This window comes from Mchenga conophoros, linkage group LG9 (genome assembly GCF_057382185.1).
Source record: "Mchenga conophoros isolate Kocher_MC1m ecotype Shallow Benthic linkage group LG9, M_conophoros_male_GT1.1, whole genome shotgun sequence".
NCBI classification, from domain to species: Eukaryota; Metazoa; Chordata; class Actinopteri; order Cichliformes; family Cichlidae; genus Mchenga; species Mchenga conophoros.
In genome coordinates this window covers 25,358,672-25,386,111 of record NC_140534.1, presented here as the reverse complement: position 1 = coordinate 25,386,111, position 27,440 = coordinate 25,358,672, and the positions used below count along the sequence as shown (strand labels likewise).

The 27,440-nt window shown below is 40.7% G+C and overlaps 2 protein-coding genes across 6 annotated transcripts; one reads left to right on the top strand and one right to left on the bottom strand.

Annotated features, from left to right (window-relative positions):
* Positions 1-227: 227 nt before the first annotated feature.
* On the top strand, positions 228-9,367 carry LOC146567379 (receptor-type tyrosine-protein kinase FLT3-like). 5 transcript variants are annotated; one of them, XM_085287174.1, is made up of 24 exons: positions 228-307; positions 914-987; positions 2,644-2,795; positions 2,877-2,998; positions 3,109-3,220; positions 3,437-3,579; positions 3,793-3,971; positions 4,132-4,270; positions 4,352-4,529; positions 4,645-4,745; positions 4,850-4,964; positions 5,043-5,248; positions 5,341-5,444; positions 5,530-5,662; positions 6,299-6,403; positions 6,484-6,594; positions 6,747-6,903; positions 7,008-7,120; positions 7,253-7,374; positions 7,670-7,792; positions 7,885-7,996; positions 8,084-8,183; positions 8,400-8,505; positions 8,604-9,367. In XM_085287174.1, exons 1-24 carry the CDS (start codon positions 280-282, stop codon positions 8,820-8,822), a joined length of 3,054 nt encoding a protein of 1,017 aa, XP_085143300.1. In that variant the 5' UTR covers positions 228-279; the 3' UTR covers positions 8,823-9,367. The 5 variants fall into 5 exon arrangements, with proteins under 5 accessions (XP_085143300.1, XP_085143299.1, XP_085143298.1 ...); XM_085287173.1 differs by having other exon boundaries at positions 5,527-5,662; XM_085287172.1 differs by having other exon boundaries at positions 2,874-2,998.
* Positions 9,368-25,935: 16,568 nt separating this feature from the next.
* On the bottom strand, positions 25,936-27,163 carry LOC146567378 (uncharacterized). Its single transcript, XM_085287195.1, has 2 exons — positions 26,665-27,163; positions 25,936-26,048 (listed from the first exon to the last, which is right to left on the bottom strand). The coding sequence occupies exons 1-2, from the start codon at positions 27,121-27,123 to the stop codon at positions 26,046-26,048; spliced, it is 462 nt and encodes a 153-aa protein (XP_085143321.1). The 5' UTR covers positions 27,124-27,163; the 3' UTR covers positions 25,936-26,045.
* Between the last annotated feature and the right edge of the window lie 277 nt (positions 27,164-27,440).

Genomic DNA, 27,440 nt, shown 5'->3' with positions numbered 1-27,440 from the left:
ATCCAATCCATTATTATTATGTCTCTGTCATGTTGATAACGTAGAAACCAGCCTCTTCAGTTTTTTCTTAATAAAAACACGCAGAAAAAATGATTGTACTTCCATTTTTTTAAATCTCCAACAATAACGAGAAAACAGTAGTTTCTCGCGTGTATATTTTAGGCTCTCAGCGTCATCCAATGGTCTTATACTTCCTCTATTTATAAGGCACATACGGGCGTCTTGTACGCCAGTCTAGCCACAGAGTGAGCATGTAAAGCAGCCAGAAAATACGCATCAATGCCAAGGCACCAAAATATGATTGCGGGTGAGTAAGACTCTTTCAAATCCCTGTTTTGTGGCCTGAATTATTGCCACTGAAGTAGTGCAACTTTTAGCTTCACGTTTATCATTTAACAGTTAGGGTTCAAAAATTAAAAATGGCGTGTTATAAATAAATATTCAGATATAAAATATTGGGTTGACATGAAGATCTAAATTTTCAGTTTGAGGAACTTCAAGGCTCAGCAGCGACTGACAAGTGTTAAGGCTCACATTTGTAGTTCATATAAGGTGACGGTGATGATGATCTCAGGAAGAAAATAAATATCAGAAATAATAGGTAAAAACACGCAAATTACACTTTGTGTGATTTTTATAGTTTAGAAGTGTTTAACATTTCTAGTTTAATATAATAAAAAAAACTCTACTGTGCCATTAATAAATTCACAGGAAACACTTAACACATCAGTTCATTTGTCCTCATGACTGTGTTGCTTTGCGCTTTTTTCAGATTTGCTTATTTGCTTATGCTGTATTTTCTTTAAAATTAAATAATCAATTCCTGTTTCACTTGTTATTTTCCAGTAAATTTCTAATAATTCGGGAAATGTGCATTTGTTTGAACTGAAGTTTTCATTTTCTGTATCTCCAGCTGTTCTGCTGCTGTGTGCTGTTGGGGCACTGTCTGATGATGGGAAGACCCCACCATGTGTGCCCAGTTATGAAGTAAGAGCTGCTTTAACTGGAAAATAATGGGGGAAAACGGCACAATTTAGTAGGTGCTGCACAATTGCTGAACTGACACATAGTAACTGTAAATAATATATGCACAAACCATTAGAATTCCAATATGAAGTAATAGAACTAACTAACTAACTAACTAACTAACTAACTAACTAACTAACTAACTAACTAACTAACTTTTTTGTATAAACAAAAGAAAATATTCTTCAAACTTTGTGTAGCTGTATCTTATTTTCACTAATGACAGTGTCAGTGTTTTATGAGTATGCAAAAACAAAAAAATGCAGAGCAACAAGATGATCTAAAACGTCACAGGGGAAATGGTACTCCTGTTTCATTTCTTGAAATCTGTCACTTTGTCTCATTTCAGTAAAAACTCTGAGTCCAAATTTTATTCCATTATAAAAGTAAATGTACATTTTTTTAACCAGTTCATAGTTTAATATTTTCACACATGTAGTTGTGTGAAAAATAAAGTATACCCGCTTTCGTTTCCAAGGTTTTACATGACAGGACAAATTAAAATAATCATTTGACCCTTAGCAGTGACATTATTTGTTTAACAAATACTGAGTCAAATTCAGAAGCTGTGTTTAAAAAATATAATTAGACCCCCAAGATTTAACAGCAATAGCTTTAATAATAGTTTTCTGTGTGAGGTCATCAGTCATTTTTATAGCCCAAATTATCACCCCTACACCACCATGCTTCACAGTTGGTATGAGGTGTTGGTGATGATATGGTGTGTTTAGTTTTTCATCATATGTGGTGCTGTGCATGACGACCAAACGTCTCCACTTTGGTCTCAACTGCCCAGTGGACATTGTTCCAGAAGTCTTGGTTCAGATGTTCAGATTTGTGCAACTTTGCAAAGCTAAGCTGTGCTGCCATGTTCTTTTTAGAGAGACGAGGGTTTCTTCAGTCTTTTTCTAATTGTACCGTCGTGAACTTTAATAATTAAAATGTTAACTGAAGCCAATAGAGACTGACATGTAGCTCACAAGCTTCTTGCTGATTCTGAGGTTTGCACTGTCTGAATTTGGGGTGAATTTGCTGGGACGTCACTCCTGGCAAGATTGGCAACTGTGTTGACTGTTTTCCACTTGTAAATAGTCTTTCTCGCTGTAGAGTGATGGATTTCAAATGGCCGAGTAACCCTTCCCAGATTGATTGGGAGCAACAATTCCTTCTCTGAGATGATTGTTGATGTTGTTACACTTTCACGCCCCAATTCTCCAGACCAGAAAACCACTGAAACATTTGTTTTATTACAGGTGCTCATGATTACTAAAGATCAGCACTTGGCTGCTACTTACCCTCTTAAATCCTGTGGAAGTAATAAATAGTTACTTTGGTTTTTATACAATTCTTCTCCATTTTTGCTTTATTTTTCTTAAATAACTATATAGTCTAATAATTTATGTGTTTTTATTTTGTCTTAATATGTAAACATAAATAATGTTCATGCTTGGTTTGGTGATTAACAATCTCTCAGCTTTTATTACAACTTCAGACAATTAATTGCTAAATCAACCTTTTTATGTGTTTTTGTAAAGCATTTTTTTAACATCTTGCCATCAGTGATTATTTTATTGCTGCTTAATAAAGGAGGATTAAATGGTGGGTCTTGTTTTTCAGGCAGCATGTTTGACACCAGCTGATTATCAGAATCCATCTGGTTCCATCACCAAAGTTTTGGCTGTGGGTATGAAACTCATCATCTCCCTGGAGTTCCTCGCTGGATCTCCTGTTTGCCACTGGATCAGAGGAGAAGACCGAGTAATGACAGCGTAAGTGACTGTCTGTGTTTCTGTTTGTGTGCTTTATCTTTTTATGTAATTAAACTGAGATGTTTCTTTTAACCTCAGCAGAAATGGGAGTCAGTCCATGGTCACATCACAGCTTTCTGAGACAGATTCAGGGGAGTACACTCTGACGTGTAAATCCAACAATGTCACCATGTTCTCCACGACTGTGATTCTTCATGTAATGAGTGAGTAACAGCTTCTCACCTTCTTTCTTCTATAATACTCACACAATCTCTGTTTGATCATAAATTAGTGATAATAAAAAATGAAGTTAACTGTTTTCTTTGTTGTTTAGAATGTCCAACAAAACCACAGCTGATGCTCGATGGTGTTGACGTGTCAGATACTTCCCCGCTTTTTAAGTGCATCTCTGAGGGTTTCCCCAAACCCACAATCAAATGGTCTGGGTAAGATGTTGTCCTTTACATTTGTATGTAAACTTTAGAATAGCAGCACTTCTTAATGTCTGATTTTAGACTGAATCATTTGGAGAGATGCTTTATTTTGGTGGGTGGTTGGGATAAATGGGTATTAGACAAGCTTTGATAATAATGTTTGTCAAAGACACAGCGCTCTGAAAATATAATTTTACAGCACTAACATTTTTCTCTCTGTTTGACCAGTAACAAGGATGAACAACAGAGTTTAAAGGGAAGCGACAGAAAGACAGAGCGCACAATATCAAGCACTGAATATTATAATACAGGAATGATGTGCTGTGCAACCAATGCTGAAGGACAAGAGTGCTCCCAACTGTATGACTACGGTAACTGGATTTAAATTAATTCATAACAAATTTAATACATCCATAATGAATTTATCCATAAATTATTACAGGAGTTAATTTCAGTAAAATTTGGTTCAAATACTTGAAAAAACAATGTTTACTCAGACATTAACTAACTGATCTCAGAGAAGCAAATGACAAATTCTGCCTGAAAAATATATTTTTGACTTGAGGCCCTGATGTGTGTTTCAGACTTACAGAGCAGCGTAATGAACAAAGATGAGGTATCTACTGTCACCCTGAGCGAACGTCAGTCTCTGCTGCTTCGCTGCAGAGTTACAGGATACAGTCTGAGATCACCTGTGTGGGAGAAAGGAGGAAAACAGCTCAATGCCAGGACATTTTCATGTACACCAGAGAAGAAGGAGGAGGTACAGTAATGTCCTGTAATCAGGGAGAGTTTCCTTAAACTTTCTTGTTATGTTTGTCTGAAAACTGACCGACCTTTTTAATATTCCTCAGTCTGAGACACAAAGTACTTCACTGATAATCATCCTGCAAATGATCATTATTATGGGGTTTTTCTTCCAGATGTGCATTAAAAATGACTCACATTCCGGTGTTCAGATGGCCTACCTGTCCATCAGATCAGTGAGAGAGGAGAACAGCGGCACATACACCTGCACGAGTGCAGATAAAAACTCAAAGTCTGTTCATGTTAATGTCTCAGGTCAGTAGACTTCATTTCATGTCATTATTATTTGAAACTGTTCCCACTGAATAAATCTGGTTTATTCTTGTGTTTCCTCAGATGAAGGTTTCCTCTCTGCACAGCTGGATGAGACCAAGATCATATCAGCTCAGGAGGCATCCAGCACCTGCTTGCAGGCCACTGTTTCCTACCATCCTGTTCTCCAGTACTGTTCCTGGGAGACTCCTGACAAAAACAGGGCTAAATGTGTCAGGGAGACATGGGTAACACAGCACAGGTACTTCAATGAAGCAAACTGTCATCATGTAGAAGTGTAAAACTATTCATTCATTCATGTTTTTCATGATCAGTGTAATCATGTGATATGAGGACTGTAATGAACTGTTTCTCAGGACTGTGAAGCTTTGTGATCCACTCATATCAGGAGATTATAAGTTACACCTGGAGGCTGGAGGACAAAAGGAAACAAAGATCATATCAGTGTGTGTTGTAGGTGGGTTAATGTAACCTTTGTTACAGTTTTATTATTACTTAAATTTAATTATAATTTATATTTAAAATGTGAGAATGTTTGAGATCATCTGATTTTTGTTCCAGATGAACCAAAGTTCAACTTCTTGTTTAATAAGGATGATGGTACCCTCAACCTTGAGACTGTCAGTCCTGTGCCAGCAAACTATACCTGGATGTTTTGCTCTAAGTCCAATGACAGGTATGATTACCTGCACAGCCGTTCAGCTCAGAGCATTTTAGCTCTGATTATTTAAACTCCTTTTACTTTGTTTCACAGCTGCAGTGAAATTGACTCATCCTGGGATGAGGTCCCAAATGCATTTCAAATAGATTCTGATGTTTCCTGCTATAAGCCGATCAAGAGCTTAGTGAGCAAAGACGTGTTAAAAGGAGACCAATTCAGGTTTTGTCTGACAAACCCAGTTGGCTCCTGGTGCAAAACCCATTACATGATCATCCCACCTACACCTCAGCCCTCTATTGGTAATAACAAGTCTCATGAATATATTTACTGAAAATATTTGATGAAAAAAAAAATCTAAAAGTTGCTCACATTGTTTTGTTTTGTTTTTTAGGTAAGCCACCTGAGAAGAACTCCTTCCTGCTGACAGTATGTGTGGTTCTGGCTCTGGCTTTGACACTCGCCATCATGGTGCTCACGTATTTTGTCAAAAAGAAGGTAAATATAAATAAGGTGTATCAGCATACATATAAATGCAAACACACACAAAGACGTGACACCAAACCTTTTGTGTTTCCAGCAGAAACCTCAATATCAGCCTCAGCTTCAGATGATCCAGATGACTGGACCCAGTGATAATGATTACATCTACATCAACTTCAAGGACTTTGAGTATGACAGGAAATGGGAGTTTCCCAGGGAGAACCTTGAACTGGGTATGAAGTACACCAAGTTACAGGGTTAAATATATGCATCAACACATAAAGGCAATGTAAAGTTTTACACTCAGTCAGTAAGAAGAAGTTTAAAAGAACATTTAAATATATGTAAAATTATTGATTTAGCTGCTAGCAGACCTCCGAAACCAAAGAACAAGAAGCCCTTCAAATGGTAGCAAGACGTACTTGAGGGCTTGCAAAAGACTGAAGCAGAAAAAGAGGAAAAAAGTTCTTCTACATAAATGTGTTATCTGTGAAATATTCAGACTTTCCTCTTTTCATTTTTTTATGAAGAGTTTTACCTTTCTGGGCCTCAAAGTGTTGTCTGAACTCAGCAATACACCACGTTTAAAGAGGAAATGTCTCTTTGCCGGAACTTCTAACCAGATAGATATGTGAAACATATGAAGGGGCCCCAACAGGACACCTCTAAGAGGCCACAACTCTTTGGTTTAATTTTGCAGAACAATCATTTGTCTTTAGTTTTGTTTTGTTTTTTTAATGGCATAAGCTCAATCTAAAAACTAACTTAATGTGAACACTTTTTCCCTCATATTTCATGACAACGTGTTGATAAACGTAGTCAATTTAATATACAAAACAGACTTTTGAGTGTTTTTCTGTCCTCCTCAGGTAAAGAACTGGGCTCTGGAGCTTTTGGCATGGTGGTCCAGGCTACAGCTTATGGCATCAAAAAGCCAGGAGTCTCGCAGAAGGTGGCCGTTAAGATGCTGAAAGGTTGGTATTTGTTTCATGAGAAATGCAGAGCGTTAAAAGGGTTTTACCTAAAAGTGCTAATCTTGTACTTGACTCTGCAGAAAAACACCAGTCTATGGAGAAGGAGGCTTTGATGTCAGAGCTCAAGATGCTAACTCACATCGGACACCATGCCAACATTGTCAACCTGCTCGGTGCATGCACAGACTCTGGTGCGTTTAACGCAGCAGATCACACACATGCACAATAGTCATCAAACTTGGGCTCTTTCAGATGAGACCTACTGCCCTGGTTTCTGATTATTTGATGCTGTATATTAATGTCAAACAGAAGTTTTAAAATAACCTAATTTCCCCTCATCTAGGACCAGTATACCTGATTTTCCAGTACTGCTGCCATGGAGACCTGCTGAATTACTTAAAAAACAACTGTGAACGTTACCACAAGTCTGTCACCGACGCTTTTGACAAAGACCGTTTCAGAAGCCTCTACCACAACCTGCAGCTCAGGAAATGCCCCAGGTGAGACATGTTTCTGTATCAGTGCTGCCTTTTGTTTATTTGTTAAATTATTCTCTGTGAAGTTTGTTTGGCATTACAGTTGTGTTACATTTGTCTTTTCTCAGTGCGCTGGAAGCACCAGTAGATAATTACGTGCCTATGTACACCACTAACACAAGGGGGCAGGAGGACATCGCGCTCCTTACCATCAACTCTGACGACGTGGACAGCTGTGAAGGTGAGAAATGTGATATAAAGCCAGCAGAGCATACACGTTATCATGGTGAAAAAAAACACGTTTAAAAAAAGGTGTATGTGTGAACAGAGGTTGACACACTACTGTGAAATTCAGAACACAATTTATCTGCAGACCCAGAGAGTTTTGAAACCTCAGACGAGCAGACGGAAGACCTGGAAGCCCTGACCTTTGATGACCTGCTGAGCTTTGCCTTCCAAGTAGCAAGAGGCATGGAGTTCCTCTCCTCCAAGAATGTAGGCGGCAAACACCAGACAAACATCTGTCACCCAGCCTCTCTGCAGAAACATATTTAGTCTTTTTTGTTCCTCTGTGTTGATGATTAATTTAGACCTATATTGGCAGACCAAACCTGAAACACCTGTGTTAGTTTCTTAGTTCTTTGCATTTTGTCATAATATATCTATATTTAGGAGATTTGGAATTTTATAAACCGCACAGTTCAAGGGGAAATTATTTAAATATAACTAAAATTGCATATCCAAATAAATACACAAAACATATGCTGATGACTGCTCCTTTTGTCTGCAGTGTATCCATCGGGACCTGGCAGCTCGAAATGTCTTAGTGACAAACGGCAGGCAGGTGAAAATCGGTGACTTTGGACTCGCCCGGGACATCGACAACGACTCCAACTACGTCGTGAGAGGAAACGTATGTTGGATGATCCTTTGGTCATTTTATATTATTCACTGACTCTTATGTTAATCCCTGTGGGTGGGTGACTGAGCCCTGCTGTCTCACAGGTGCGTTTGCCAGTAAAGTGGATGGCTCCTGAGAGCATCTTTCAGGGAATGTACACCATGAAGAGCGATGTCTGGGCTTACGGCATTCTGCTCTGGGAGATCTTCTCACTCGGTAACTTTCACAAACATTAACTCATTGTGAGCAGCACATTCAAAAGATAAACAATCAGTTCTAACGTCTCAATGATGTTTGTCGCAGGTGTCACTCCATATCCGGGCATAAAGGTGGATCATATGTTCTATTCAATGATTGAGAGAGGATTTAAGATGGAGTGTCCATACTATGCCAACGAAACTGTGTAAGTCTCATCTTAAATGTTTCATAAATGTACTAGGTTGTTTTAAGAAAACTATTATTTTAGGATTCAAATAAAGACAGAATCACATTAATACATCAGTAAAAGTCAAAAATAATACTCCATTTCTGTTCTGTTTTGAAACTTTAGCTATTCTGGACTTTTAAATATAATTTTTGCTTTTATTAAGTCAGTAGTGTTGTGAATGTTCTTCTGCAGGTACGGGATGATGCATAAGTGTTGGGCCCTGGCTCCTGCTAACCGCCCCTCTTTCTCCAAGTTGGTGTCCTTTCTGTGTGACCTGCTCCTAGACCAAGAGGAGAACGTAGGCCTTAAAGAAAATCTCAATATTTGTGTTAAATTATACTCCAACATATATGTGAATGTAGCAGCGTAATCACTATCAACATTCACTTTTTGCAGCTCTACCAAAACACAATCAATCAGACTTGCAGCGACTACCAGAATGCGTCGACCATCGTTGACATGTCTGCCTTGACCAAAGCAAGTGAAGAAAAGAAAACCCAGGCCACCAATGACTACTGTCAAACCTGCGCCACTGAAGAAAAGAGAGCAGAAACATGTGACGGAGACACTGTGGCAGCTGAGAAGGAGCTTCTGAAACCATCCGATGCAGAGTGATCGCCTTTATACCTTTATTTTTATCCGTATATCCAACAGCTTGCATAACAATACTGATAAAATGGTACTAACCTAAGATTTTAGAGTAGAATGTACTTGCTTTATATTATATTCAAGGATAGCAAGCAGTTTTGTTTTTAAAGTTTTAAAGTTTTTTTTAATTTTGTGCAGTTTTTATTGTGCAGCTACAAAATACAATTAATTATGAAACTAAAATATTCAGAGGAATGTACTTTAGAGATGTAGCTATGGAAAAAAGATTTCTCCATTATGTTTATATGAAGACTCAGGAATTTATTACATGTTGCATATATTTTGTTATACATGGCAATGTAACGTCTATGTTTTTTTGAATGCATTTATACACCAGCAGAGAATGCAAGCATTATATTTTTTGTACACATTTATTTTTTTCATAATAAACTTTCTTTATATATTTTACTGGAACTTTTACACTATATTACATTTTATCTACAACATTTTATCTTCCAGAATTACACCTGCAATAAAATGTACTTTAAATAAAAAAACTAATTTGGCCATGCCTGGTGTTTCCTCGGCTGTTTTATTCGAGTCTTGTCAAAGAAATAACAATCAGAATTTTTTTCATAAGAATTTCACAGGAAAATACTTTTTATATATACAAATTGTATTTTTCTCTTTAATGGTTTTGTGTTATACTAGAGTACAACACATTCAGAGTGAAAACAAACTGTGCCTGACTTTACAAATTAAGATTTTGTTATTTTCGAATTTTACACGTATCTAAAACATGGTATCTTATTTTGTGGAGCTCTGTAACAAAAGTTTTTTCAGACACTTTTTACTTTTTAAAATCTGTAATGTTACAATAAAGCTGAATGTGAATCCTCAAGCACAGCAGCTATAGACAGGAGTCCACTGCTCAAAGCACCACTACGTGGAAGACACAAACATGGAGGTTTGTGTTGCCACAGCGCCACCTTGGGGAATTTCAGGAAATCCAAAAGTTAACCAGGAGATGTAATTCCAAAAATATATACCACCTTATTCACTTTAAAGATGACAAGTCAGGATGAATTTCAGTTAAAGTTTAAAATATTTGTAAGTGTTTCATATAATGCTAAAGGTCGAAGCTGCTGCCTGTGATGACAGGGGATAAAGGCGAAGCGAGCAGATCCTGACAGACTCATCACAAAGGGAAGGATATGCTGGCTCAGCCCATCGCTCCTACGCAGCAAAACAAAGGAATAAATCAATCATAAAATCACAGTAGAACAAATGAATAATGACTCCTAGTCAAGATGATCTTGGCCTAACAGACACTATAAAATTCAATAGAATTTGCAAAAGGATCAGATTCTTCTGATTACAAACAAAGAAAACACATACAGGAACATCAGTCACACACATGGAAAACATCTGGGTTCACAAAAGAGAAGAAAAAAAAAGAAAATAATTTTTAATAATTATATTATATTTTTTAAATTATTATATTATATTATATTATATTATATTATAAGCATATAAATCTCAGTGTATTTTACTGTATGTAGTAACCATTTGTGCATCGTATAATATTTTTGGCTTTTTAAACACTATTTTTCTTATTTATTGTGCTGTTGTAACCAGTGAGTTTCCACAGTGTGGGATTGAATGAAATGTCTTTTTATTGAATGTTCTAACTTTAAATGTGTGGGTATCCCAAGTGTGCAAGCAGGTCTGAAGAGAAGCTCTTAGTGAAACCATCAACTCAGTATCAACAAACCATAAACCCATCACTCAAAATGAGCCTTGCCCCACATTAAAAGGCAGACCATAAAAGTGACTCTAGCATGAAGAGCGACTCATTCATTCAGTTTATTTTTAAATAAATAATTATGTTACCTCAGAAAGATCCTCCTGATTGAGGATTCCTATGGAAAGTGAAACAGTGTAGTTTCCATTTACGACAGAGAGGCACACTGGGATAATTTCCCATCTTTTGCAGATCATTTAATCATTTAATTTGGAAATGGCACAGTCAGTGTTACTCAGATGTGTACAATATGACCTTGAGTATGTTTTGTTTTGCTTTGTGGCCAGCTAGTTCTATCAGGATCTTTTAAGCTGATTAACTAGATTACATTTTTTTTTCTTTCAGACTCTGTCTTGTAATCAAACATTTATTTCTAAGATTAAGCTGTAAGTAATTACTTGTATTTTCCTTTGTGGTGTTCACTGTGCTGCATCTTCAACTGGATGTGCTAACTACGTCTTAAATCATCTTGCTAAGGAGAGTGAGAGTGTGTCCTCCAGGCTCACAATTCATTATGAGAGACTTCTATGTTGATGACGCTGTCACAAGCATAGCAGATGTGGATGAAGCTGTTCAGCTTGCAAAAGAAGCCCAAAAGTTCTGTGCTATGGGTTTACTGTGACTAAGCAAAGTTGTGCATAGTCGTAGTGCTTGAGCGTAAAACCATCTGAGCGTGCAACTGAACCAAAGGCTCTTGATCTCATCTTTAATGATCCATCACTGTGAAGAGCCTTAAGAACCCACTTGGACATTGAATCAGACAGTTTCAGTTTCTATACCTTTCTGAAGGATCAACCAGAAACCCGACGTGGCATACTCTCCACAGCTGCCTCTCTTCATGAATCATTAGGGCTTGTTGCTCCTTTCCTGCTAACTGGGAAGAGGGTGTTTCAAGAAATTGTAGGCATTTCACAGGCTGGGATGTCCCACTCATCAGTTAACCTCAACCAGTCTGAAGATGCTGGAAGAGTGATCTGGCATTTGGAGAAAATCACATGCCTCACTGCTATGTATCAACTGACTTTGGAAAGATCAAATGGTTATGGCCAGTGTTAATATTTGAGACACGTGAATGAAAATGGATCTCTTAATTGTGATCTGGTCGTGTCAAAGTCCACTGGAGCTACATTCAAGGCTGTGACAATCCCCAGGTTAGAGCTGACTGCTGCTGTTGTGTCCATCGCAGCAAGCACTGCTCTAAAGGAAGAACGTGGAATTTCAGGGATTGATTAATATTTCTGTACAGACTCCAAGGTTGTACTAGGGTACAGCAACAACAAACCATGTCGTTTTCACATATTTGTATTGAATAGGATTCAGAAAACTCATCTCAGTACAACTACTCAGCAAAGGTGATATGTCTCCACTAACAAGAATCCTGCAGACCTTGCTTCCGGAGGTTCAAGTGCAAGCAAGCTTCTCACATAAAACTGGTTTACTGGACCCAAGTTCCTATGGGAGAAAACAGTGCCTCCACCTGCAGAGGTAATCCCAGAAATCTCACTTGGGTGACCTGAAGTTAAAAAGGTTCAAACACTAAATGTGCAGACTGCACATTTCTGTCTCTCTCATCCAGATCAGATTAACTTCATTATGAATGCTCTCCATTCAAGCCATGTAGGAGGTGTGTGGGAGAGACAGATCAGAACAGGAAGGAATGTACTTCGGTCCAATCTTCCACCCTCACGTGAAAGATTGGATGATGCCAGTGTCTATTGTGGACAGTCGTCTACTCACTGTGGATAGCCTAAATGATGCAGATGGTCCTGAACCACTTACTCCCAATCACATACCATGAAACCATGAAACACACTTAGTCTTACCACCTGGAATCCAACACCATCAGAGAGGACATTCAATTCAATTTTATTTATATTGCGCCAAATCACAACAACAGTCGCCTCAAGGCGTTTTATATTGGACAGTAGATCATACAATAATAGATACAGAGTAAAACCCAACAATCATATGACCCCCTATGAGCAAGCACTTTGGCGACAGTGGGAAGGAAAAACTCCCTTTTAAGAGGAAGAAACCTCCGGCAGAACCAGGCTCAGGGAGGGGCGGGGCCATCTGCTGCGACCGGTTGGGGTGAGGGAAGGAAAACAGGATAAAGACATCCTATGGAAGAGAGACAGAGATTGATAACAGATATGAGTCAATGCAGAGAGGTCTATTAGCACATAATGAGTGAGAAAGGTGACTGGAAAGGAAAAACTCAATGCATCATGGGAATCCCCGAGCAGCCTACGTCTATTGCAGCATAACTAAGGGAGGATTCAGGGTCACCTGGTCAAGCCCTAACGACATGCTTTACCAAAAAGGAAAGTTTTAAGCCTAATCTTAAAAGTAGAGATAGTGTCTGTCTCCCAAATCCAAACTGGAAGCTGGTTCCACAGAAGAGGGGCCTGAAAACTGAAGGCTCACATGCATAGTTCTAAGAGGTGGTGTCACATTCAGTAGCAGAGCAATTCTGGCCCTGCTGGAGGAGAATATCTCTCTATTATTGCAACTAGACAATGCTAGCGTGTTTCTAGAAGTGATCTGAAAGCTGGTCACAGAGTCATCAAAAGGGGAGATGATCTTTCACGGACTGAGTGGAGATTAGCCATAGTTGTAGAAACGGTGGCTGATTAAGATGGACTTGTGAGGAAAGTTAAGATTCGTCTTGTGGAACAGAAAATGAGAAAGGAGGGACAACATTCTGGCAAGCTGAAGACTGATCTTGCTCTTAGAGGCTGTTTAACGCAATGACTATAGTTTTTACTGTATGAAGACTTTATGTGTGGACTTTATCTGCATAAATAATTCTATTTCCAGTGTGTAAAAAGCCTTGTGGTTAAAGGTCATTTTGTGTTTAAAATCATTAGTGTTATATATCTCTTTTTTGTTAGAACACTTGTGATTTGGTGGGAGTGTAAATGACCTTTGAATGCTCAGAGTTTTTTGAGTAATACTTCACATATATTTGTTTTAAAAAAAATATTGTGTTTACTATATGGTTAACATGATGTTTTTATATTCAAACATTTGGGAATTAAGTCTCCTGCCTGGCATGTCTGGACACCATCATGGTGATTAACCTATTTAATCTCCTCGGGGTTAAATTCCCCTGTAGGTGGCGCTGTGGCAGCAACAAATTTTCCCTTCGGTATGCGAGAATGAAAATTTGGAGGCAGAGAAACATGACTGCAGGTAAGTCAGAGTATTTAAATGTTCCTCAGAATTGATGGTAATCACAGACTTCCAATCAAGATTTTCATAGTTGGTCGGAGCTAAATGTTGAGTTATGAAGCATTTTGTCAATAACACTCAGCTGTCCTTCAGAAATGCAGTCTAAGAACCTGAGATAGGCCTATTGTGACGAACTGATTTGTGTTCTTCATTCTTCATACAATGTCATTGTTTGTTTTGAATTTTTAGTTTAACATTAAAATACACCATAATGACTATTGTGCGTACTTATGACTGAGAAGAGCAATTTTGTCATAATGATGCATTTTTTTTCCTTTATGTGGTTTTTCCCACTGATGTTTATATATTTATTTAGATGTTTCAATAATAGTTTCAACTATTACAAGATTATTAACTACAAGAAAGAACTGCAAACAATTACCAACTAAAGATTCAGTTTTCTGTCTCTCCAGCTGTTTTGCTGCTGTGTGCTGTTGGAGCGCTCTGCTCTGATGATGTGAAGACTCCAGTCTGTGTATCCAGTCATGAGGTAAGAGCTGTTTTAACTAAACACTGAATTGTTTGATAAGCCCCTGTTGAACAGTCAAACTGATACAGTATGGCATTGATCTAGAGATCTTTCCACCAGTGATTATTTCACTGTTCCTTAATGAAGGAAGGTTAAATGTTGGCTCTGGTTTTTCAGGCAGTATGTTTGCTACCAGCTGATTATCTGAATCCGTCCCATCAGCAAAGAGTTGGCTGTGGGTAAGAAACTCATCATCTCCCTGGAGTTCCTCTCTGGATCTCCTGTCTGTTAATGGATCAGAGGAGAAGATCGAGTAATGACAGCATAAGTGACCGTCTGTGTTTCTTTGTGTGCTTTTATCTTTATACACTGATAAAAGCTATTTTGGAGAGAGGTATATATAATCTATGCAAATCATATAAAATTTACTCTATTATTGCACTCAGCCAAGGAATTATAAAGTAATGGGTTTATTATACCCTTTTCTTAAGAGTAACAACATTACATTAAAAAATGCAGTAAAATATACCCCCAAACCGTGAGTCTTATGTTCCTAATTTGCCATGCGCCAGACCGCGCTTTTTGACTGAGCGGGACTGCAAGAAAATTCTGGGGGGGGTTTTCGGCTTCCATCGAACCCGATCGAACCACAGAAGTGAAGGTAAGCTATTTACACAGGGTGAATAATATATAATAGCGCATACAAATGGTAATTTTTGAAGTGATGAGCTATTACACTTTACTTGCATTGCTTAGGTCTGTGTAATGCACCATTACTTGAAATGAAACTTTTAATCTGTTGCTGTCTGTTAACTGTCTAGACAACTGCTGGTAAGTTGCAATGAAATGTGTTCGTGGTGCGGTTTTTATCAGTCAGCATGCATGACCAGTCCCGGACTGGTAATCGGAACACTGAGGTCGTGCCCAAATTCATGGGCTGAATCCTCCTGAGGACCCGGCCTTCGTGGGCTATGTGGGCCGGGTCCTCAGAAGGTCGGGTAGGCCGGATGTAAACCTACGTTTAACCTGAGTAGCGAAAGACAGCAGTGATCTGAAAATGATGTGCCGGGAGTTGTGCCGTTCTCGGCGGCTCTAGTGACCCTCGAGCTCCCGGCTAGCTATCGAGCTGGTGGGTAACAGACGTCTCCGAAAACCTCGAAGCACTTTTGCAAATATGCGATATCTTGATAAACCGAGCAGATATTTGAAGTTTACACACCCTCATTCTCGGCTGAAAATATGTTAAAAGTTTATTATATGACCCAGAAAGAATAATAAGAGTAATTTTAAAACTTAGTAGTGGCCGCCATTGCCGGAAACTGGAGTTTGGCTGGGCCGCGCTATGAATTCTGGGATATGGTGGGCCATGAGGGACACACCCGACCCATCCTTCAAATTCGGGGAAAAGGAGGACACATTGGTCAGCCTTCGGCGCGACGCTGTGACGTAATCGGTCTACAAATGCGTCCCGGGAGGATGCAGCCCATGAATTTGGACGCCCCCAATAATTACAATCGCGGTCTTTGCAAACTACTTTCCTGCCTTGATGGAAAAGAAAATGGACGTCAGACGATTTTTAATTATTATTTTTTTTGAGAAAGGAGAGCGGCAATCCTTAAGTTGTGGTGGCTCTGCTTCTGGGTAAACACATAAAGCAGGTAAACAAACTTAAATCCGGTATGTCTTTGAGATTCTATGAACACTGGTAAATGGACTGATTCTTATGTAGCGCTTTTCTACTCTCCCGGAGTACTCAAAGCGCTCTATACAACAGAGGTGTGGACTCGAGTCACATGACTTGGACTCGAGTCAGACTCGAGTCATTAATTTTATGACTTTAGACTTGACTTGAAAAAATGTTCTAAGACTTGTGACTTGACTTGGACTTTTACACCAATGACTTGGGACTTGAATTGGACTTGAACCGGTTTACTTGAAAAGACTTGATATTTTACCCCAAATATAAAATTTAACATGCATATTATATAGAGATTGAAAATGTGACGTCATTCACGGGTAGAACCGCAAAGGATTCTGGGAACTCGTGGCAAGCGGTACTAGCGCACGCAGACTTTCAACTGAAACCAGTCACACAGCGATAAAAAGAAACACAAAAATGTCAAGAAGCCGTTGTATTATTAACTGCAATAGCCGGTCACATGACAGCCACGGGAAGCCGACGGGTAAAGAGATCGGTTGTTATCGGATTACGTCGTTGAAGAGAAATTGTTCGAGCCATGTTTCCGAAGTAACAAAGATGCGACTGGATTGCAGCCATTCAAAGACCAATTATAACGTCCCAGAACACTCCAGCTCACAGGTTAGTCTGCTCCAAGCATTTCCACAAAGGTCAGTCTGCTGTTGTAGTTAATGCGTCATTTTTCTTAACATAATTGGTGATATAGGTTACAAGCAAGTCTGGCGCTGAACAGAAATTGTCGCGCTATGCTCCTTTGTTTATTGTGCATAAATAGTGAATTGTCCTGACAGAATATTGTGTTTCGCTTCTGTTATTATGGTACATTGACAAAAACATATACTTTTATTCACAGGGTAAAACAGTTGTTTTGTATCACTAATTGTCCAGTGCGATTACAGCATACAGTATTATTGTCACTGCTACATTTCTGTGATGCTACCAGAAATTATTTCCACTGCTAATTAACTACCGTTGAGCTCAAAGGTCCTATTAATAAACGGTTAACGAATGTGTATTTATGACGACGATTTGTGAGACTGGTAAACTTATGATACGTACGATGGTCTTTACTTTCTACACGGTGCATTTCAAGGTCCTGCACCCATCCGTCGGTAAACTGTACCTGGGCTTGTTGCAGTGACCGGAAGTTACTAAACTTCATGAGTGTATGCACTCACTCCAAGAAGCGTATAATTATAAATATGCATATAAATATGCTACGATGAGATAGCTGACTTCATCTAACTAGCAAATGTTTTCCAGGCTACGTTGGTGATGCAGTTTTTTTTAAATTATATTTTTTTTAAAATATAATTTATTTATGTATGATATTTTTGTCATGCGATTTTAAAGCCGGTCCTACAAGCGCATCCAAGAATAACATGCAGCTTATCTCAGAACTGTCGGTGAAAATTATTCTTGGAGCTAGGTTTAATTGAGCTGCATTTTAAAGAGGTGCAATTTCACAATTTGTGTATATTTTCTAAGTTCACTATTTTGTCATGTGTTGAGAAAAACACAGATTTTAAAATTACATGGTCTAATATTTACATTTAGCATAACTGCAACATGCTTTTTTTCGTTTTTTTTTTTTAAAGACTCGAAAGGACTTGAAATTCAAAATTTCAGACTTGTGACTTTACTTGGACTTTTACACCAGTGACTTGAGACTCGACTCTGACTTGCCTGACATTACTTGAGACTTGACTTGAGACTTGAGGATAAAGACTTGAGACTTACTTGAGACTTGCAAAACAATGACTTGGTCCCACCTCTGCTATACAACATGCCTCATTGCCATCAAACACGACTGTTGGGCAGATTATTCCCAACAGTCGTGTTTTAAAACTCTTAAAAAACAGCTGTTGCATCCGTCTGCTTCTCCCCATTGATCTTCACTGTAGCTCATCATCCCGGAGAGCTCACTGAAAGCTTTCTCCCAGCTGTAACTGGCGGCTTTGTTTTAGCAGCACCAGAACTTTCTGAAAAAGCTCTGAAGCATGTTTGCTTGTATTTAAAAATGTGCGCAGCAGTAGTCGATTGTTCTGTCATGCAGATACCGCTTTGCTCCCGTATCTGCTTCATAATCCGCTCAGCTGTTCGCACTGCGGGGAAACACTGGGACACAGCAGCATCATGAACTCCAGCTGTAGGGAGATTTTTCAGCAGCAAAACGAATAAAGCCAACGCGAAACGATCAGTAAAAAACAAAGACTGCTCTGAGAGTTTGAATTATTAACTGTATTTATTGATGTGTGGTTAAAGAGTATCTTACTCATCAGTAAGTAGGGGCAGGTCCTGCCTTCCTCACCTCTGATTGGATAGTGAAAGAAATCTCCGTCCCGGGTCATCCGTGGATCGGGTTTCCTCCGAGGCGTGGGCACATATAAGCAGAGTTTTGTCTTTACCCTATAAGATTCAAAATTATTCAAAGTAACACTCAGGTATGCCGTTCAGCAGGTTAGTTACGACGTCGGGAGTAGCTTGGGAGAACAAGGAAACACAGACTGCTTCAGGTTGCTTTCCCAAAATCAACTCAAAGGTTTATTCATCAGACAACAGTTTATATAGAGGAAAAAGGTTCGTGTGTCAGCAGATTCTCAGTTCAAACCGGTACAGACCAAATAAGGAAGCGTCTTCCTGCCCTCTGAGCAAAGAAGTATCCTTTGTATAGTTTATCAGTTCAGCTACAATTTATGATTATCCCAGCGAAATACACTCCTAGACATAGAATACAGAGTTCTTTCATTAGTGAATTCTGAAACAAACCACCTGGCCTTTAACAAGCTCTTTTCTAGGAGATAAAGAAGGGAGGATGGGAATAAGGAAGTGATCTCTGTGGTATTTTCGACCTTGGTACCAGCCTGTGATTCTTACACATTAATTCTTGGGTCACAGAGAAAGAGAAAAACAACTAGTAAATGGGCCTTATTGAGTAACAGTTTTCCTGTATAATATCACTATAAAACAATATCCTGTAAATGCTACCATGGTATCAAAATATCACAACAGATAGAAAGTCTCTCCTACTTACTTATGATTAAGATACTCGCTCACGGGGCGGGACAAGTGTGTCTGAGAGAGGGAGGGCGTCTCATGGGACCATCAGTGTTTCCAACGGTCTCTGACAGAAAGTAGCTGAAGTTCCCCATGGTGTCATACCAAAATAAAAGCGGGGGGGGGGTAAAGCTCTCAGCCTGAAATGTTGTCCCAGTCCAGGCCTGTGCATGACTGTCTGACTGCTTGTTTTAAGTTTAAAAATTAGTCAATGCTAGCTTTTTCTAAAATATTGAAATGGCAGATGTTAAAAAATAAAACAAAGTACTACTGTATCCCACTAGTATGTGTGAAAATACCCACTGTTGCTGCACCTGCGTTTAGGTTTGTGGGATCAAGTAAAATATTTTTAAATTGATTTATTATTGTATTGGGTAGTGTCAGAACATCAGTGCTTGATAATTGTTTTCATAATCATACGTCCCCAATTATTCAGCGGGCCACATATAGCAACCTGGTTCTTTTAAACACCTGGGGTCCAAATTAATTTTGAATATTATATGTCTGCGCTATAATTAGGAGCAATACGGCATGTTCTGTGAAGCATATTACATCTATGAATATGATCTATGCAGTTAATTCCATGAAGCATGCATATTAATCTATGCAATTGCAAATGCCTTTATTTTAGTGAGGTAAGTACACAATCTGTTATTTCTGCATAACAGACCCTTGTTAAAATCCAGTGGCACCAAGGTATCATACAATAAAATAATGTGATTAATACATAAGTAAAAGAAATTCCTATACATGCCCCTTCCTGATTTCTTATGTTTTAACATGTTTGTTACACTTACATGTTTCCAGTTTCAAATGTTAACACAGATGTTCAGAGTAAATACAGATTGTAGTTTTTTAAATGATGATTTCATTTAGTTTGGGGAAACAGCTCTCCAACTTTACCTCATGTAGAAAAAGTCATTTCCTTCTAAACCTAATAAGTGGTTTTGTCATCTAGCAAGAACTGCAATCAAGCATTTGCAATAACTAATAAAAAAAGCACTTGGGACAATTGTGTTGGTGACAGCTTTTGTTATAATATCAATAATATTTCTGGGATACTGTTACATGTTTGCATAGACTTTTGTGGAATATGGAGACACTCCTGGCATTATATGAGCAAAGTGAGACTCATTTTTTAGGGTTGGTGGAGATGAGTGTGAAGATCCAAACAATCCCTGTCAGTGATGGAGAAGCTTTGATGAAAATATTTGGTAAAAAGTTCACCAGCATGAAGGAAATGAAGTTTCAAACTTTCCTTAGGAGCCCAGCACGCCTGCTTAAAGAATAGTAAGTGTGGCGATGTGGATGCTTGCAGCGACTGCTGTATAGAGGCCATCCTGCTACACATGAAACACATCAGAGTCATAATTGTTATTTTAGTCACGTCTTTGTTTATTATCCTTATTGTTTTATTTGGGACTGTTTGCAGACATCTCAGAGAGAGGAGACACCAGCATCTGAACAGAGACTCAAACCAGCAACCTGCAGCTCCCTGCTTGGCTGCTCCAGTTTTCTCCTCACTCATGTTGCCCACCAGTGATTTCTAGCTGCCCACCCACACAGCAGGCTAGAATATGCGCTGAGCCTCAGCACCCAGTACTTGGACATGTTTTCTTTATTAAATAATGAACCAGACCCCAAAAAGTAAACAGCTGTTATTGCTAGGCAACGGGAGCAGCATTTGGCGATGCAGCACCTGACATTCCTGACCATGTGGGCGGAGCATGCATGGAATGGAATGTTTAGTAGAACTGTGCAACACAAGCACTTAGTTACAGCATGTTTCATTGTATCCAGACACAGCTAGAGACACATCTACAGCAGCATCTCTGTGCAGGACAAACGACAGTTGACGAAGAAAACATCAAAAACTTCACTCCTCTACAATACGTTGGTTTATTTGTTTAAAAGGCCAAAATGAATCGAGGGAGAATGAGAAGAGGATCGGCGAGTGCTTCACCTCACAATACAGTACAGCTGATTAACCTGCAAGAGGAATTTCAAATGATACAGGCTGAAAATGTCAAATTAAAAGAAGAGGCAGAAAAATCAAGAGGAGAAGCTAAAAATTCAAAGTTTGAAACTGAAGTAGTATTGCAGGAATTACTGCATGTGGGTCTCAAACTTAAAGGAGAGAAAATGGGAAAACAACAGGCAGAAAACGAGACTGAAAACATGAAGAAAGAACTGTTGGAAGCTCAAAAAGCATTGGAGGAAGAGAAAACCACAGCACAAGAAGCCAAAAATAAATATCAAACTGCAAAGAAGGAGGCAGGAAATGTGATTCAGGAATTACAGGAGGTGCGGGAAGCTTTTGAAGAGGGAAAAAGGAAAATGCAGTTGGCAACACAAGAAGCTGCAAATGTAATGGCTGAAGCTGAAACACTAAGGAAGGAATTACTGCATGTAAAGCACCAACTTGAAGAGGAGAAAAAACGTAAACACGAGGCAGAAAATGAGATTGAAAATATGAAGAAAGAATTGTTGGAAGCTCAAAAAGTGTTGGAGGAAGAGAAAATTAAAATACAGGAAGCAAAGAAAGAAATGGAAGATACAAAGAGTTACACTCAAAACATGAAGAAGGAACTGATGAAAGTGCAAGAAGAACTTGCAGAAGAGAAAATTGAGGTGAAGGCATTCAAGAAAGAAATGACCGGCTCTGCGGTGACCAGGAAAGACTGCAAAGACGCACTTAAAGAAATACGAAAGCACAAAAAGGAAGCTAAAGAGCTCCTCAAACAGAAAGTGAAACTGGCCAAACAGCAGCTGAAAGAAAAATTTAAAGATGCCGAGGAGCAGCTCAACAAAACCTTAAAAGAACAGAAGGCAAAAGAAAAGCAAGCCGAGGACAGGAGGGGATTCTGGAGCAGACTGCTGAGAAAGAGCTGATCCAGCAGCATCGAGTTTGAGGAGATCAATAGTTTCTTCCTCCTCTCTCCACCTTTCTTTCACCCCATCCTTCTTCTTGGGACGTTTGTTTGTTTTTTAAAAAACTCTAATCTAAATACATGTACTGAAATACACAAATAAAATTGCCATAACTTGACCTCATGTTGCCTGCTTCTTTTCTTGTGTGTCTGTGGATGTAAAACAGTAACACACTTTCTGCTCTGTGTCTTTAATTGTAAATAAATGCAATATGCTTTCATTTTAAAATGCAGTGCAAAAAACTTCTGCTCTAAATCTTTTTTTTTAGCAAAAAGCTTTTTTTTTGCCTGTTGTGGAAGTTTTCCATTTAAATAAAGCCTGCAGACGAGCGGTGAGCGGTAGCTAACATTCCGCATGACCGCGGGACAGACGGTCAGCAGAGTCTCCCTGAGCCTAGCATGGCTCTCAGTTAAATACCTTCTCCAGGAACAAAAGGCAGTACACAGCTGTTTCACACCTTAAGGTTCACACTCCCTTGCTACCTCCCAGAGTCCTCGAAGACACAAAAGACTCTTCCTGTGGAGTTGTCTGCTTCCCCCAACTTCCTTACTAGACAACCACCATTTGTCTTACTGTATGAGTGTGAGACATGTTAAGTATAACAGACAGACAGACTTCTCAGATAAGAGGAGCAAAGAAAAACTGAAGAACAATATTCACCTTATGTTTAGAGAAATTTTGAGGTTAGATAAATAACTTGTAACCAGGTACATATCTGAAAATTTCTTTTGTGTAATGTATTTTCTTATTTTTGTTGCATGAAGAATCTGTGTATGTGGACACTCACTATTTGCCCTCTTTTTCAGATCCTCACGTGTGTCCTTTACAAGCAGAGACTCACTGATAAACGACTCTGTTACCAGTTCTAGGGCTGACGCACCCACCCACATCCCCACACCCGGTGTATCCTTTATAGGTATGCAAGTTTCTAAATGAAATAAATCACATTGACCTTAAAAATGTGGTTAATCTTAACCAAAATCCTCAGTTATGGGAAAATGAACTGGAAATGCAAGTTGTGCAACTTCACAACCACAAAAAGATTAGACCTGCTGAAACACGTCAGGCTAATACATGGGCATTTTGGTCGAGTCCACTCCATACCCTGCCTTCATGCAGATTGCCCTTGCACTGTCAAGACATGGGGTGCATTAAGGACACATTTGTCAAGGCATCATTCACAGTCATCCCAGCCAGGCAACATCCTTTCATTCACGTGCATTGTCTGTAATTCATGCTCTTTTGACAGTGAGAGGCAGTTTTTTGAACATCTTGTGGCCATCTAAAAAAGTTTGAAACTGTGCCATGTGTTTTTGAGGATTGTGATTATAAGGTTAACAAATACACAACATTCCACAGCCACAAGAGTAGAAAACACAACCCACATTCCTTGGAAGATTTCAAGACTAATGTTCTTCATCAATACCAAAAGAACCCGGATGAAGAATGTGACATTGTTGACGATGACAATGAATGTGGCTCAGTCCTTGAGGAGGATGAGGACTTAAACAAAATTATTACTAAGAAAGTGGGGCTACTCCTGAAAATGGAGAGCATTTTCAGTGTCTCCAATTCATGCATTGACGAACTAGTAGAGGAACTTCATTTCCTTACAGCATCTGCATCTGGTCCCGTCATTAAAGAAATAATTCTGAGCACTTTGAGAAAACATGGCTGTACATTGGAAGACTCAGTGATTTCAGAACTGGTCAAAGACCTTTGCCGGCTAAGCCCTGTCTGTGCTGCTTTAAGAGTGGAAGGGCCTTTAAGCAGTCAGTTCAGGAGAGAGCAATTTAGAAAGGAGCATCTCTCATTGACTGAACCTGTTGAGGACATACTTGATAGTACAGATAATAAAACTTTTCAGTATATACCAATCCTCCCATTATTATCTCAACTTGTGGACAACAGAGACATTCAAAACACAATATTACAAAACAAAAGGCCATCTGATGTCTCTTCAGAATACAAATCATTTAATGATGGATCTTTACTAAGAGAAAACAGCTTTTTATGTGAAGACGAACTTAAACTCCCACTCATCCTTTAAATAGATGACTTTGAGATATGCAACCCTCTGGGAACATCCCGCAAGAAGCATAAAGTCACAGCTGTGTATTGGGTGTTTGCAGACATACCTGCCACATTGAGATCTACACTGACTTCCATTTACTTAACCATTTTATGCAAGGCAAATGATGTCAACCAGTTTGGCTATGCAAAAGTTTTGGACCCACTGCTCAAAGATTTGAAGTCCTTTGAAGATAATGGTATTTTTGTTTCAAGTCTGGGCAAAGTGGTCAAGGGCACTGTACTTGCTGTAGTCGCTGACAATCTTGGCGCTCACTCAATAGGCAGGTTTATTGAAAGCTTTTCAGCTTCACATTTCTGTCGAAAGGTCACAGATCCAGGAGCATGAAGTAGGAGAAGGACTGTTTCCTCTACGGACTAAGTCATCCATGTCAAAGCAGCACTGTCTGATCCTGCAGAAGCTCACCACTGTGGAGTTAAAAGACAGTGTCCAATCTCAGACAGACTCAGTCACTTTCATGCTACATCAGGTTATCCCCCAGATGCTTTGCATGATTTGCTTGAAGGGATTGTACCTGTTGAAATTTCACTCTGTCTTGATGTGTTAATCAGGAAGAAATACATATCTCTTGAGCAGCTCAACCGTTCCATCCGTTGCTTTCCTTACAAATGGAGTGACAAAACAAACTGTACACAACCCATTGCCCCAAATTTCACAGCGCGAAAAAGTGTAGGAGGTAATGCACACGAAAACTGGTGTTTGTTGAGAATGATACCACTCATGATTGGTGACAAAGTACCAGAAGATGAGCCTGCTTGGGAGGTTTTGATGACCCTGAAAGATGTTGTTGAGCTTGTCATGGCTCCTCTCCACACAGATCACACAATAGGATACATGCAAAGTAAGATCTCAGAACACCATTACAGATATTTAGAAGTGTTCCCAGAGGAGAAACTGAGACCAAAACATCACTTTCTCGAGCACTATCCTTTGCTTACAACTGTTTACTAGGGGTTCAACGATACACAAAATTCACGGTTCGGTTCGATACTTTGGTGTCACGGTTCGATATTTTTTCGATACAAAAAAAATGTTCATGCCTTTTTAATTTGTCATTTATTAAATTTTCACGGCACATTCCGCACCACATCTCTGTGCGTTCATCATTTGTTTGAAGCCAGCTCACCTCCTGCAACTACTTTTCCGAGAATACGCGCTTCTTTTGTGGTTTGGACTCCTGACATTTCTTTGGAGGTGGAGGAACACCAAAGTAATTGCTTAAAGGAGCTTCTTCGACATCTTTAAGAGTTCTAAACAAATGTCTGTCCTCCTGAAAATCTTATGTACGCAAACACGCGTTGCAACTTCCTTATCTTGTGCGCATTTTTTATTTTGACAGCGAATGCGCACCTGCGGACCACTTATGTGCAGCCCTGGTTATTTAGCTCGTCATATTGCAGCCACAGAAATTCTTTTGTCCATGAAACCATAAAGCTGCACTTTCTTTTTGCCTTATAGTCTGATTTGTCATAACTTTTCCGTTTTGTGGTAAGCTTTTCTTTGGCTGTCACTTCTTCACCCTGACCTGTCTTATTTGGCTCAGCAGAACTAAAATATATATCCTTCTGCTTTTACACACGCACTCACATAATGCTCAGCGATCCTCTGCGTGATCAACCTCTCACATGTTTAAGCTGCCAGAGATTTCACTTGTCATGTTTGCATAGTAAGCTAACGATGTCAGAGGAATTGGTGCGCAAATTATCGTCACTCACCAATCAGTGCTGTCGCTCTCTATACATAGTTCGCGCGATTGCAAAGTGAAAGCAAAAAACAAGCGCAAATTCAAACGCGATTTCAATATGTCACTGTGGAATACACCAGGCACAGACACACGCACACACAGGTAGGTACAGCCAACTTCCACATTTATTCAAGTGTTGTTGTTTTGACAGCTGACTCAGTCACACAGTCTGACAGCTCACGAGCCCAGCTGATCTCTCTTCTGGCCGCTCCTCCTCGTCTCACTATAAACACAGCGGAGGGAGACCATCATCAGTCCATAAACAACATCAGCTGTTCTTACCGGCCTCGCAGCGCCGCCCTGTTGAGCCTTCCGCTCCACTCCTCCCCTGCAGCTGCGCCCGGGGCCACGCCTCCGCCACACACCCCCACCGCCCGTTCGAGGCCGGGGAGCCGTCCGGCCGAGCCAACTCCCCCCCCCCGCGAGCGAGAGAGGAAATCGGCCACTGCCATCTGTGCCCCCGGCCTATGGATCACCTTGAACTTAAAGGGCTGCAACGCCAGATACCACCGGGTGATCCGGGCGTTGGCATCCTTCATGCGGTGGAGCCACTGCAGCGGGGCGTGGTCCGAACAGAGGGTGAATGAGCGTCCCAGGAGGTAATAGCGCAGGGAGCCGACCGCCCACCGGATGGCCAGGCACTCCTTCTCCACGGTGCTGTACCGGCGCTCGCGCTCTGCTAGCTTCCGGCTGATGTATAGGACAGGGCGGTCGGCCCCCCTTACCTGCTGGGACAAAACGGCTCCCAGCCCTCTGTCCGAGGCGTCAGTCTGCAGAACAAAAGGGAGGGAAAAGTTAGGAGTGTGAAGCAGCGGCTCCCCACAGAGGGCCTTTTTCACCTGCACAAACGCCGCCTGGCACGGCCCCGTCCGGCGTCCCCGGGTTCCCCTGCTCCAGCGGCAAGGTGGTCCTCCGCCAGCGTCACCGCTACCTCCAAGCTTGCGGGCCGGTGGCACCGGACCCATCTCGCCGTCTCCGCTGGCAATCCCTCCGTGAACTGCTCCAGCACCACCTTGTCCACCAGCTTCGTCTCCCCCTCCGATGTTCCCGGTTGCAGCCAGCGTACCGCCGCGTCGCGCAGCTGCCGGGCCCAGGCGAATGGTCGGTCCGTTGTAGCCAGCCGACAGGCCCGGAACCGCCGGCGGTGGTCTTCGGCGGTGAGCCCTAGCCTGTCCACCACCGCCCGGCTCACGTCCGCGAAGCTGCTCCTCGACGCCGGAGGCAGACTCAGGGCCGCTGTTTGTGCCTCCCCGGACAGCAGGGGGAGCAGCCGCGGAGCCCACTCCTCCCGCGGCCATTGGCAAGCCTCCGCCGTGGCACGGAAGGTCTCCAAAAAAACCTGTGGGTCGTCCCCGTCCCCCATCCGGGGCACCGCCACCGACAGTGGCAAGGGCTTTGGCGTGGCAGCGGCCCCGACCAGCCGCTCCAGAACTTGCGTCTGCCGGTCCGTCTGCTCCCGCAGCGCGGCCAGGTGGGCACGCTGGTCGGCCGCCTGATCCCGGCTCATCGTCGCCATCTCCGCCAGCATCTGCGCCAAGAATTGCAGAGGCTGGGCGGGTGGCGCGGCCTGTGGGTCGGACATTTCCCCACCGGCACTTTCCTGGGTTTCGGCACC

What these genes read in the sequence shown, in the direction of transcription:
- LOC146567379 (XM_085287170.1), top strand. Translation starts at nt 280, where the DNA reads ATGCCAAGGCACCAAAATATGATTGCGG. An exon ending in ACATGGGTAACACAGCACAG is followed by an intron (nt 4,530 to 4,644) that starts GTACTTCAATGA and finishes ACTGTTTCTCAG; the next exon opens with GACTGTGAAGCTTTGTGATC. An exon ending in TACTATGCCAACGAAACTGT is followed by an intron (nt 8,184 to 8,399) that starts GTAAGTCTCATC and finishes GTTCTTCTGCAG; the next exon opens with GTACGGGATGATGCATAAGT.
- LOC146567378 (XM_085287195.1), bottom strand. Translation starts at nt 27,123, where the DNA reads ATGGCCGCGGGAGGAGTGGGCTCCGCGGCTGCTCCCCCTGCTGTCCGG.